Below are 12,608 nucleotides of genomic sequence, written 5' to 3'. Positions count from 1 at the left end.
ATATATTTATACATCAATAATTGAAGAAATTCCCAGAAGAACATTGCAACCAACTTTTTAAAAAATTTTATTGGAAATAAAGCAAACAAGATACAATGCAAAAGCAGATTTTCTAATTAAAACATTACTTTACATACAAATGATGATTGCAATGTCTTTCCTGGGAGCTCTTCAGTTAGCAGCATGTCTACAGATATGCTCTTCCAACGAATGATATAATACCTGATTATAATAAGCTTCATATATTGCAGTATGGCATCCAGCCACCTGTAAAAGCAGTAAACTCAAATACATTTTTTATTTTTATCTGCACAAATCTTAACAATCAATATAAATAATACATATATTCAATTGTTTCTCATAAATTGTCAATAATGTTTAACAAGTAGGTATTTGTCAACATGAATAATATAAATAAGTAACATATATAATAAGCGTTGACATATAAAAACGCTTTTTATCGAAGCTTATTCATATAATTCAGTTAAACGAACCGTTAAATTAAAAGAAAGTCTGACTTGTGCGTTTCTGGAATAGCGCATTAATCAAACAACAAAAGCTTCCTCCTCGATGAGTAAAAAGTTATCAATCAAAATATGTACAGATAAATTGATACTTCGCCATCGAAAAGAGGACGTTTCGACCTAGACCGCCTGAGATAGATAAGATATCGCAATGAAAACGCATAAGTACTGCGACAGTTTAGTACAAATCATGGCGAAACTTTACAAAAGAAGCTCTCACAATGGGTGCGAGTCATATTAAATGTTATATTCTCGTGAAAATCGTGAAAATCGTTCCGTACCTGCGTAGGTGACGGCAAAGCGGCCATACTTGCGTTAAGCACTGGCTTAACCAATCAGACACCCAATCGATACTGTACGATTTTTAACAATTTCGTTTAATATTTCGCGGGGATTATCGCTTTATTATTGCTTTTAATTATTGAATATTCCAACGAATTATAGCGGTTTCATCCTCTATTATCTCTTGTAAATTCAAAATCGAGGAATGCACGACAGAAACAATTTATTTATGAATTTAAGAAGCACCAAATTTATGAGACACCTATCAAAATCATTTGTATCGTTTATTCAAAATCGATTGCACTAAACGTTCATATTAAGTCTGTTCGCATTGCTTGCACTTTTTCAATTTAGCAATCAGCATCTTCGCTTTTTCCACAGATTTCTATATATTGTCAGAGAGAAACCTGAGGAACCTAAGAAAGGACATAACAACCTTTTGTCTGTTACCGCAAAATGCCCTAGTCCTAGAATAAAGAATAAGGGCGCGTTCACACTTCGACGGAAGAGCAGAAAGCGGAAATGCAGCAGCAAATCAGGAGCCATTAAGCTGCGTTCGGATTCCCACCTGGGACGCTATTTCGTAACTGTTTTATACGCCTACCGACAGTTGTCGATGTTGTTGCGCAGCTTTTTCACTATATAAAATATCTATGCAACAATACCGACAACTGTCAGTAAGCGTATAAAAATAGTTACGAGTGATTCGCATCTCTGGGTGCTCCCCAGATGTCATATCATCCTTGTTGTTTACCGAAATAAGAGATTTGTTCGCGTTGCTTGCATTTTTGGCACTCGACATCTTTGCTGTCTCTCTTTTCAAAGCAAAATATGTGTCTATCTCATTTTAAGTGCAAAAATATTTGGGAATTTCGTTTAACATGAACAGGGGATCGATTCTGTACTTGAAATGAAGTGAAAATTAAAAGTAAGCTAATTTATTGGAATACTGATAATTTCATTGGTCAACACCTAGTAAATTTGCTCACTTTTGTAATTTTTACCTTGTTTGAAGATACAGAATCGACCCCCTCTACTCAATCGAGCTGTGTGAGCTTGTATTTCTAGTAATTTCTAGTGACAATTACATGTTACTAACTGCGGCGGTTATAAATGAAGTTAGAGTGGCCGGTACTTTTACTTTTTTTTATTTAATACAGACAAAAAAAGCTATACTTAATCTAACTCTATCCGAAATGGTTCTCAACCATGCACAGCGTACACATTCTATTCCAAATAAATCGTGCACAATGATACACTTGTACATTCTTGTGTACGTATATGTTAAGATGTATTAAGCAATTGGAAAGCATAACTCGTAGGTCGGTTCATAATCAGATCTTATATTCAAGACCGTCTTAAGTACGATCTTAAGAAGTCATGAACCAATCAGAGGGCTACATTAACGTCTTAAGATGGTCTTAAAATAAGAATCGACTATGAATACCGATCGTAGACTCTAGACTAAAAAATATTGGTATTTACAAAAACCCTTAGGCAACACAATTTTAATTTGTATGGATTAATAACATTGGCCTAGTTTCCACCAAGGGTTTAACCTGGATCAAAATGTAAGAACCAATCAACTACAGTCGAGCATTCCCCTGTCGTTCGACTGTAACAGGGAAATACTCGACTCTAGTTGGTTGGTTCTTACATTCTGATCCGGTTTAAATTCTCAATGGAAACTAGGCCACTGTTGAAGTAATAAGTCCATAAGTTTGTGGTATGGACTAAAAGTAAATTTTCACGAGCTGCTCAAACTGGCTGTTTTAGTTACAAAAAAGATCATCTGAGTCAGAATTGACGAATATCAAGCGTCCATTTCGATCATGAAAATTTATCTTTATGGACGAACTTATGGACTTAAGTTAGTTGCACATAATAACCATAAACTTAACGTAGGTTTTCGACCAATCGCGTTGCTCGATTCGATCATCCGTAACCGTAATAGTAACAATCGACCAACACGATTGATTGAAAATCATACTGTTACTGTACTGTTACTGTACTCACTGCGTGATTAGCTTAAAGCTAGTTACGGCTAGTTAGTTCGTTAGCTCGATTATTAGGGGTTCCGCACAATAAAAGAAACAGGAAACAAAGAATAAGAATTTCAATCTATCAGAAATCATGTATATGTGGAATACACAGTTTCTAATAGGTTAAATTCTTATTCTTTGTTCTCTGTTCTTTGTTTTTTTTTATTGTGCGAAGCCCCTTAGTCTGGATCTCCAATAGATGTTTTAAATCTCAAGCCGTAAGAAATTGATCAATTGCAGTCGAATGCGAGGAGAATAATTGATTGTGATTCGTCCATTCCTTATGGCTTAAGGCTTAAAAACCTATATATATAGTTATAAATCCGCTTCTAACTTCTGATTTATAACTAATGGCTTATTGTAGATAGAAATGCGTGTAAAGCGGAGAGTACAGACTCTGGAATAACGCATAACACGTAATGCATAAGAAATTTAACTAATGTGAGTTCTTTATTTCATGATAAGAAAAAAAACGGAGATCATCAAAGTTGATTAGTACATTTTCTTATGTATTACGTGTTATGTGCTATGCAAGAATATGTGCTCCCCGCTTAACCGTAAAAAAATCATAACGTTTTTCGACCAATCGCGTTCCTCGATTTGGTCATCTGTAACTATAATGGCCATTCTATAATAAGCCATTAGTCGTAAATCAGAAGTTAGAAATTGAAAATTGATGACTGTAATTGGTCAATTTCCAGCTTCTAACTTCTGATTTATGACTTATTGTAGAATGTGTGTTACAAAAAATGTGTGATTAGCTTTGCTACTTCCTTCATCGGTGTTACTAATCCGTACAAATTAAAATCGTGTTGTCTAGGGGTTTTTGTTAGTACCATTTTTCAATTTTTCGAAAAAATGTCATGTAATCGAATATTAATTCATTTATGTATATTCGCCTAGGTGGCGTTCAAAATATTGTTCCAAGTAAAGTAAGGGAGTTGGTTGTCTATTTTCTTAGATAATCTATGGTAACAGAAGCCCTAAGCCAATTTCTGATTTAAAAGATAGTCTAGTGTAAACAAGTAATTGTATAAAAACGGTGATTTTTTAATATTAACACGTACAAATATGCCTCGACTACCTTTACACTGTTCATCTGGGACAGGTGTTATTACGCCATTCAGTAAAGCAATAAGATTCGCTCGTTATGGTTGCACTAATAGACCGTTTTATCATATCGTTGTGATTGATGTAAATTGAGACAATTTTCTTTTAAAACTGATTCTGCAATGAGTCGATAATCGGAAATCTTAAATCTTAACGCGTCTTAATCTAAATAGGCGACTATGATTTTTTGCATTTACAAGTTGTTAATTGTGCAGGGAGTCATTTATCTCGATTAATGGGAAGGAATAAAGTCGAATTTGATCAGCCTTAAGAAAATTGGTAGTCTTAGTTGTACAAGCTGTATCGGTGAATTATTCAAATTGGCCAGCAACTAACTTGTATGACTAAGCACCAATGTTACTTTGACTTTCAGGAAGGCATAAAATTCTCTTTGTTTCTGTCTCTCTTTTGATTTAAAACGAGACAGTTTTTTTCTCTATTGAAAAAAATCACATCACACAGTTGCATGATGAAATTCATGTAATTAAAAAACATAAATCATGTAATGAATTGTTCCAGATCAGTATATGATTTTTAAAAATCACTAATTTGAAAAGTCACATGATGACATGTTCTTTTTTCTTCTATTTCTATTATTCAATTCTTTAAAATTTGAAAACTAAAATCATATAATAAAATTATTTTTAATATATGATTTTTCAAATTATCTTACTTTTGACATAATTTTTTTCAGTAGAGTTAAGTCTTGCTTAAAGTCAAAACGTTGGTGCAATCAGACTTAAGGGCTTAAACACAAAGATGTCCTTAATTGAAACATGAAATGTAAGTGATTGATCAAAACATTGTGTGTTAACCTGTGACTATGACTAAAGTTTCATGAATCGTTACAACCATCTTTGTGCTGAGGTCCTACCACTACCGATTTTTTCAAAATTGTCCAAATTCAACTTTATTCCTTTTCATTGTCGAGCTAAATGACTCATTGCTGTGAGAAGTCGTTTTACACCTTTTTAAGACTTAGAACTTCTGATTACAAACTACCGACTCATTGTAGAATCGGCTCAAGTATAAAAATCTTAACTAGAAAGAGAAAAATTCTTCTATAGCTAGAATCAATAAATTAATTTTTGTTGTAGGTAAAAAAAGGAGAAAGAAAACCACCAATAGAACAAGTTGGTGTATATGATCCTATTCCAAATATGCATAATGAAAAATTAGTATCCTTCAATTTTGAAAGAATACAATATTGGATTGCCAAAGGAGCACAAATGTCCACACCTGTTGCAGATTTATTAGGACTCGCTGGATTTTTACCTATTCATCCAAGAACATATATGAAAGCATGGAGAAATCGCAAGAACATATATGAAAGCATGGAGAAATCGCAAGAACATATATGAAAGCATGGAGAAATCGCAAGAACATATATGAAAGCATGGAGAAATCGCAAGAACATATATGAAAGCATGGAGAAATCGCAAGAACATATATGAAAGCATGGAGAAATCGCAAGAACATATATGAAAGCATGGAGAAATCGCAAGAACATATATGAAAGCATGGAGAAATCGCAAGAACATATATGAAAGCATGGAGAAATCGCAAGAACATATATGAAAGCATGGAGAAATCGCAAGAACATATATGAAAGCATGGAGAAATTGCAAAACTGTAGAAAAATGTAAAGAAAGTATGTGTTAAGAATAAACAGTTGTATTTTACGTAGTTAAGACATAATTGTTATGTTATGAACATTTATTTTGTACAAATTTTGTAGTTTAACAATAAAAATATTAATAAATGACTTCTTCTAAACAGTAATCTAAGTTCACATCTAAGAACTAAATGCGTTTAATTTACCTAATATACGCTCATGCTGTGATAGATGACTTTCTCATGTATAATTTGTGTCACTTGACTGGGTTAAATTTACGCGACATGTATTTATGTTGACTTCTTTATGCGAAAACCTATGTTTCAGATAGCGCTTGATGATCGTTATCAAAGTGAACCCCCTGCATTTTTTTCCATTTTTTTGCAATAAAAAAATATCAATAAATATTAATTTTGAAAATATATGACATTACAGCTAATGGCCTAATTTAAATCTAATTAGTTTCAATTTAATTAGTTAGGGATTCCCATTTTATATTTGGCTTTAAGGACAATATGCTTATTAACATAATTATTGTTTAAAAATAGTTCGATATGTAAAATACGGTCCTCACCTACGATTTTAATGAATTTAAGCTCATTCGACGCGTTTTTTGCTCGAAACGCAAGAAAAAATGTTAGGTCGGCCTCACGAACCAAGAGATTGAGCATTAAAGTTGACGAATATTGAGATTAAGAAATCTGTCGTAGCAGTGAGATACAGCGACATGACTGGACACGCTATGCGCCGCGGTCATGCACAACATGTAATTGAGGCTAGAATAAGTATTTTCTACTTCAATTACATAAATTCTTTTAAAAGCAAATTCTCTACTTCTTAAAAACATATTCTCTCTATGCTTTAAAAATACAAATTATTTTCTATATATTCTATTTTTGTTTTTACAGTAGAAAATTGTTTTTAAAGTAGAGAATTTGTACTTTTAGAACAAACAAATACCTAATCAAAACAAATTAACTGCTGTAAAAATAAAAATTGTATAGGAAATAATTTGTATTCTTAAAGCAGAGAATGTGTTTTTAAAGAAGAGAATTTTGTGTAATTTAAGCAGAAATTGCTTATTCTAGCCTCAATTATATATTGTACATAATCGCGACGCATAAACATGGCCAGTCGTGTCACTGCATCTCGTCGCTATGATAGATTTTCTAACATAAATAGTCGTCAACTTTAATGCTTAATATCTCGGTTCGCAAGGCCGATCTAACCTTTTTTTTTCAAATTCTTTCGTTTCGAGCAAAAACGCGTCGAATGAGCCTAATTTCACCAAAATTGGAGGTGCAGTCCATAATCTAAAAATTATTTAGAATCGGATCCTACTCTAGAATCTTAATAAAAATGTACTCATTCGACGCGTTTTTATTCAAAATAAAAGAATCTGGCAAAAAAATGCAGCGGTTGGCCTCGTGAATTGAGAAATTAAGCGTTAAAATTCGAGATTTTAGTTAGGATATTTGTTATTCCGACTCGCCGCAGCGCTATGTTCTTTTTCTTCTTCTTCTTTTAATTGGCCTCGCAGCCTAACTGGCTGATACTTGGTCACTGATCTTCGGAATTGAACAAATCGTAACATTTAAAACTGTCTTAAATCAATTTTAAGATGTGTAAGCCAATCCGAGGATTGTATCACCGACGAGATACTATTAAAGATCTCCTTACGGGAGTTCGCGTCCTTGTGAATATTGTAAGTAATTAAGAGTTAAAAACTGATAATATTGTACTAATTTTATGATTTATTAGTTTGGTACACGTATTTATGCATTTAAAACTCAATAATACTCGATTTTTTTTTAAATTGTAATTTTAATGTTATCGTCAAAGTTTGATTATCAGAGATGATAACTGCAGAGAAAAAATTGTAATTTTTCTGCAATACGAGGGTCGTTCGAAAAGTCCGTGCAAAGTCACTGCTGATGGCACTACTGGCGCGTATCAAGGTTAGATTTAGTTAGTAGCATCTCTTGGAGGAACACACACCAAGTTACAGCCAGATCGGTCTATTTGTTTGTGTTTGGCATTCATTTGAATCGAGGAAGTCGAGGGGGGTTTGTTTCTGCAATCACGTCCTCGTTTCCATAAAATCTTTTTCCCGCCAGCCATTTCTTCATATTGGGGAACAAATAGTAGTCCGAGGGAGCCAAGTCTGGAGAATAGGGGGGATGTGAGACAAGTTGGAACCCTAATTGCATTAATTTTGTGACCACAACTGCTGAGGTGTGAGCTGGTGCGTTATTGAAAATCACTCGACTTTCTCGATTCAAATGAACGCCAAACATAAACAAATAGACCGATCTGGCTGTAACTTGGTGTGTGTTCCTCCAAGAGATGCTAACTCTAGCATCTCTTCTACTAAATCTAACCTTGATACGCGCCAGTAGTGCCATCAGCAGTGACTTTGCACGGACTTTTCAAACGACCCTCGTATATAGGATATTATATCTTTACAAGTATGTATATTTATTTATGGAACATTTATGTAATAAAAAATTATAAATTTAATAATGTATGAGCCAAATATTTATGTCAATAATAACAAATTTATATCAATTGTCGATAATGTCAATTATCTCCGGGCCTTGGGGCCTTTTTATACTGAAAAGTTGCCCAGGGTTGACGGTCTTTAATAGTATCTCGTCGGTGACTGTATTAACATCTTAAGATATTATATTTAAGATTGTTTTAAAATAAAAACATACTGCTCCATATTTCGCATTTCATAGTTATAGGCCTTGTGGAACGATCGAAAAGCAGAGAAACAACAGAGAGCGCTAAAGCTGAGAGCACATAGAAAAACTTAATGCCGTAAGACGCGTAATCAGTAAGAAAATCGCAACATTGGATTCGCTACTGCATTACCATCTCTACTGTGATTGGCCAATTCGCTTACTACTTACGTGTTATGGCCTTATGTTCTTGTATGTGCCATGGGCTTAACTTTAAAGAGAGAGAGACCCTTGCAAACTGAGCACACCATGTAATCCTTCCACCATGCGTTAGTATACGTAAGGGATGCGTTTGTTTATGCAGGTACCATAGATCTTGCTTGTTTATTCTTTCTGCGAAGTAGAGTCTCTATAAGAGAGTCGCATCAATCTTGATAAAATTTTTATTGATTTTGAAGTAAAATGGCGGAACCAATCATTGATGCTATTATATCCCCATTTTGAGTATCGTAAACGTGGTGATTTAAATTTTAGAAATTGTGAGAGTAGAATTTACGTTAAATTATATAATATTGACAAGTAGAATTTATGTTAAATTACAAAATATTTATAGAAATAGATCTGTTTTCTACAATTGAACTTTTACACTTTTAGAATTGAAATGATAATATGAAACAATAATAAAGTAACACTTTTATTTAACAATACTTTTATTTTACAATAAAATGTCTTGCTTCAAACTGTTATATACTGATAATTTTAAACGCCTTTTTTTATATATTTTAATCATGTTTTAATCATGTTTTCTGCGAAGAAGACATTAAAATTATATGATTGATGACAAGGTTAGAATGTCACTTTCGACGCTTTTCTACCGCATAATCTGTATTTTTTATATATTTTTAATTTGAAACCTTTATAATAATGTATAAGCTTACCTATTTATAATTTTGATACATCTAAAATAATCTCATCATTTTATTAATCAAAGCATGATTCTATACTCTACGTAGTGAAGAAGTTCAGACTCTAATAGAGTTTTTGTTAGACGCCATTTTACTTCACATTGACGCAATTCTCTTATAGGGAGTCTAGTTCATTATACGTAAATTTTGTTGCTAGCAATTCAGGACTAGCAGTCCAATTTCTATAGGGCCAATTTCACCAATGGCAGTTAGCTTAATCGCCGTTGACTGATCAATCGCGTTTGCTGTTTAGTAGAATCGACCAATTGCAGCTGACAGTTAATCACAATTAAGCTTGATCAGAGTTGGTGAAACCGGCCCATAATCAAAGTTTAAGATCATGACTGCGTTCGGACAGCGCGCTATCAACGCTATTTGTGTCATACTGGCTGGTATTCAGTTTTTATTTCAAGACTGTCTTAAGTAATGTCTTAAAACGCTCATGTAACCTTCTGATTGATTCATGACACCTCAAGGCTAAATTTAAAATGGTCTTGAATATAAAATCTGACTATGAATACCAACCACTATCCTTGTTTCATGTTTAATGGACGATGAAGATACAATGATACAAATAGCGCTAATAGCGTCTCCCCAAACCCAGTCCATGTCGAACAACGCCTGGATTTCGCTTCTTGTTCTCTTACATCATGGCAGACTCTGCTCGGTTTCTGTCATCAATTTGTTAATATAGCATGTCATCAGGCTTTGTCATATTTTTGACAGCAGTTTGTTGACATTGGCCTAGTTTTCACCGAGGGTTTAATCCGGATCAGAATGTAAAAACCAACCAACTACAGTCGAGTATTCCCTTGTTACAGTCGAACGACAAGGGAATGCTCGACTGTAGTTGATTGATTCTTACATTCTGATTCGAATTGAACCTTGGTGGAAACTAGGTCATTGTCTGATAGTACAAACTCTGTGTACAATTTGTTGCCTTTCTGCAATTAAAAATTGGTAGCAGACTTTGCTCAAAATCTGTCTCTTTAGATTTGGCTATCTGGGAAATATATAAAATTATATATAATGTTATATAATTTTACATAATTATATACAGAATATTTTTTCCTGGGAAATAAAGTAAATAAACTATAATAATGCGTTTAATATAAATAAAATGCTTGAAACACAACTTTCATACTTATATAGTTTATGTATAATAAATATCTATTAATAAAATATATATAAACATATTTATAAAATAGGTATAAAACGACCTTAATGTTAATCCTTTTAAGTGAAATATAAAAATCACGCTCATGTAAATAGACATACATATAATTGCAGAGATGAGTATTTCTGATCCACAGGTTGTGGATACAACACGATTTTATGAATCAAATATCGATTTATCATCTGCAGTCTTGATAAGTGAATCTGTGTACATTGTAGTGCATTAAATCGCTGGATCATAGTAGCGGTCCAATTATCGACTTATCGACGTTTATTTTTTACTCAAATACTATCAACTTTACAGACTGCAAGAGACAAAAATCATTTTTTTTTTTCATAGAACTAAGAATTTCTTCAGAATTTTTTATCAACTTTTTAGTACTGCATTTTCTTATTTTCGATAAGTCGGGCCGCTACCACAGTACATACAGTAGTGCAACTCCCTGTCGGCACCTTTGATGTTAGTGTTGGCCAAAATGGAGTGCGCATGAGTGAAATAAGCAAGTTATCTAGCGTTGCCATGATTACCACCTAAATTTCTTTCTCTTTTCATCCTTTTTTCGCTCTATCAAAATTCACTAGATTTATTCGCATCGCACTCCAAATGCGTTGGAGTAAATAAGAACTGTTATAGGAGCATATTAGAGCATGCAACGTATACAAACGAATAAATCTACTATTACAATGAAATAATCTAAACTTAATGAAAATTAATAAAAATAAATTGTAAACATATTGAAAAATAAAGAGAAAATGTAAAAAAATATTAGGAAAAATATTAAATTAACTTAAAAATGTATATTTGTATAAAAGAAATATTATGTAATTATATATCTATGAAAATGTTATGAGAAAGCTGAGAGATATAAAAGAAATTTATATACATGTATGTCCAAAAAATAAATTTAAAATACAATAAATAAAAAGAAATCCTTTTTGCTCGATTTTCTATGTCACTTTTTGTTTACTTTTTCACAAAAATTAGACCAATCTCTCGAGATTTCTCACTCAACATTTCTCCAAATAGACAATATACGTAATACTTTCCTCTAAATTTCTACTCTGAACCATATATGCTTGACCATAAAAGACAAATTGTTTAAGTGGAACATTGAAACGCTTATTTAAATAGAGAGAGAAAGAGAGAGAACAATAAAAAAAGAGAGGAGACGGGACTTGCTTATTTCATGCATGCGCACTCCATTTTGATCAACATAACATCGGGAGAGTTGCGCTACTGTATATACTGTGCCGCTACTATGATCCTGCGAATTAATGCACTGCATTGTACTCTCAGAAAAGTGGACCTTGTTATGTAGTTTGGATCCTCTTTGTCAGGGGGCAGTAGTATGCGGCAGCATTTTGCCGATACAGGTTTTGAGCCGTCATGCTCTCTCTTAGGTTTCTCTCTGATGTTATAGTCATTGTTTTTTTACGGTGATAGACTGCATTCCAAAACTCATTGAAAAAACAGTGTTGCAAGTAATTTTGCAAATGGTGGAAGTATTGTTCTAAAATAAATTAACGTGCAATGGCAACATCAAAAACCACCAATACATATAATAGACAAAATTGGGAAGATGCGGTGAGCATAAAAAGATTTTTCACTTTCAATTCGAGCCTTTATTTTGTAACAATGGTGTCATTTTTATTTCATATTGCCTTCATTGGCATGTTTTTCTTGTATAGGAATTCCCAATATTGTGTCAGACGTGTTTGGGAGACAATCCATATATTCGTATGGTAAGTAAAAGTCTGGATAGTTGTCAAAAAATTTATTCAATTGTTATCTTTTATTACAAAGTAAAAAACAATAGTTAACAAGATATTAATTACTAAAAATTTCCAAATATTGGTCTTGAATAATTTTTCACTCAAATACTATCAACTTTATAGAAAAATTGCAAAAGACAAAAATCATTATTTTCTTCTCATAGAACTCTAAGAATTTTTTATCAACTTTTTAGTACTGTATTTCTTATTTTTACCAACATGAGAAAATACGATATTAAAAAATTCTAAAAAAATTCTCAGAACTTTATAAAAAGAAAATAAATGATTTTTGTCTCTTGCAGTTTTTCTGTAAAGTATTTGAATAAAAAATTATTCTAGACCAATAGTGGCAATTTTTACTAATTAATATTTTGTTAACTATTGCAAAAATTATAAAATGATAAAAGACTTTTCGACTCAATTTAGTCTGCTCTCTC

At 32.7% G+C, this 12,608-nt stretch overlaps 3 protein-coding genes across 10 annotated transcripts in view; 2 read left to right on the top strand and 1 right to left on the bottom strand.

The window, feature by feature from the left end:
• Window positions 1–8,546, bottom strand: part of LOC108754313 (epidermal growth factor receptor substrate 15-like 1) — a 42,753-nt gene extending 34,207 nt beyond the window's left edge. For 2 of the 5 annotated variants that reach the window (XM_018496523.1, XM_018496524.1), the window contains exons 1-2: window positions 806–1,169; window positions 223–267 (exon numbers count right to left, since the gene is read on the bottom strand). In XM_018496523.1, coding sequence (XP_018352025.1) covers window positions 223–267; window positions 806–832 — 72 coding nt within the window. In that variant the 5' untranslated portion in view covers window positions 833–1,169. Of the gene's footprint in view, window positions 1–222; window positions 268–805; window positions 1,170–8,488 lie in introns of those variants that run through there. The other 3 variants (XM_018496520.1, XM_018496521.1, XM_018496522.1) reach the window with 2 other exon arrangements.
• On the top strand, window positions 3,829–5,692 carry LOC108754317 (probable 28S ribosomal protein S16, mitochondrial). 4 transcript variants are annotated; one of them, XM_018496531.1, is made up of 3 exons: window positions 3,829–4,042; window positions 5,056–5,249; window positions 5,312–5,692. In XM_018496531.1, exons 1-3 carry the CDS (start codon window positions 3,920–3,922, stop codon window positions 5,379–5,381), a joined length of 387 nt encoding a protein of 128 aa, XP_018352033.1. In that variant the 5' UTR covers window positions 3,829–3,919; the 3' UTR covers window positions 5,382–5,692. The 4 variants fall into 4 exon arrangements, with proteins under 4 accessions (XP_018352033.1, XP_018352034.1, XP_018352035.1 ...); XM_018496532.1 differs by having other exon boundaries at window positions 5,281–5,692; XM_018496533.1 differs by having other exon boundaries at window positions 5,056–5,272; window positions 5,583–5,692.
• Window positions 8,546–12,608, top strand: part of LOC108754316 (pre-mRNA-splicing factor RBM22) — a 5,498-nt gene continuing 1,435 nt past the window's right edge. Inside the window, exons 1-3 of the mRNA XM_018496529.1 lie at window positions 8,546–8,586; window positions 11,800–11,983; window positions 12,088–12,141. Coding sequence (XP_018352031.1) covers window positions 11,930–11,983; window positions 12,088–12,141 — 108 coding nt within the window. The 5' untranslated portion in view covers window positions 8,546–8,586; window positions 11,800–11,929. The remainder of the gene's footprint in view (window positions 8,587–11,799; window positions 11,984–12,087; window positions 12,142–12,608) is intronic.

This window comes from Trachymyrmex septentrionalis, unplaced genomic scaffold, assembly GCF_001594115.1.
Source record: "Trachymyrmex septentrionalis isolate Tsep2-gDNA-1 unplaced genomic scaffold, Tsep1.0 scaffold79, whole genome shotgun sequence".
NCBI classification, from domain to species: Eukaryota; Metazoa; Arthropoda; class Insecta; order Hymenoptera; family Formicidae; genus Trachymyrmex; species Trachymyrmex septentrionalis.
The sequence above is the reverse complement of the archived record's forward strand: the minus strand, read 5'-3'. Positions and strand labels throughout refer to the sequence as shown.

Bases quoted from the DNA above. Each gene is read 5' to 3' on its own strand.
- LOC108754317 (XM_018496531.1), top strand. From the start codon at position 3,920: ATGCCTCGACTACCTTTACACTGTTCATCTGGGACAGGTGTTATTACG. The intron at 4,043-5,055 runs GTAAATTGAGAC...TTTTTGTTGTAG, and splicing joins ATCATATCGTTGTGATTGAT to GTAAAAAAAGGAGAAAGAAA. The intron at 5,250-5,311 runs ATATATGAAAGC...AATCGCAAGAAC, and splicing joins TTACCTATTCATCCAAGAAC to ATATATGAAAGCATGGAGAA.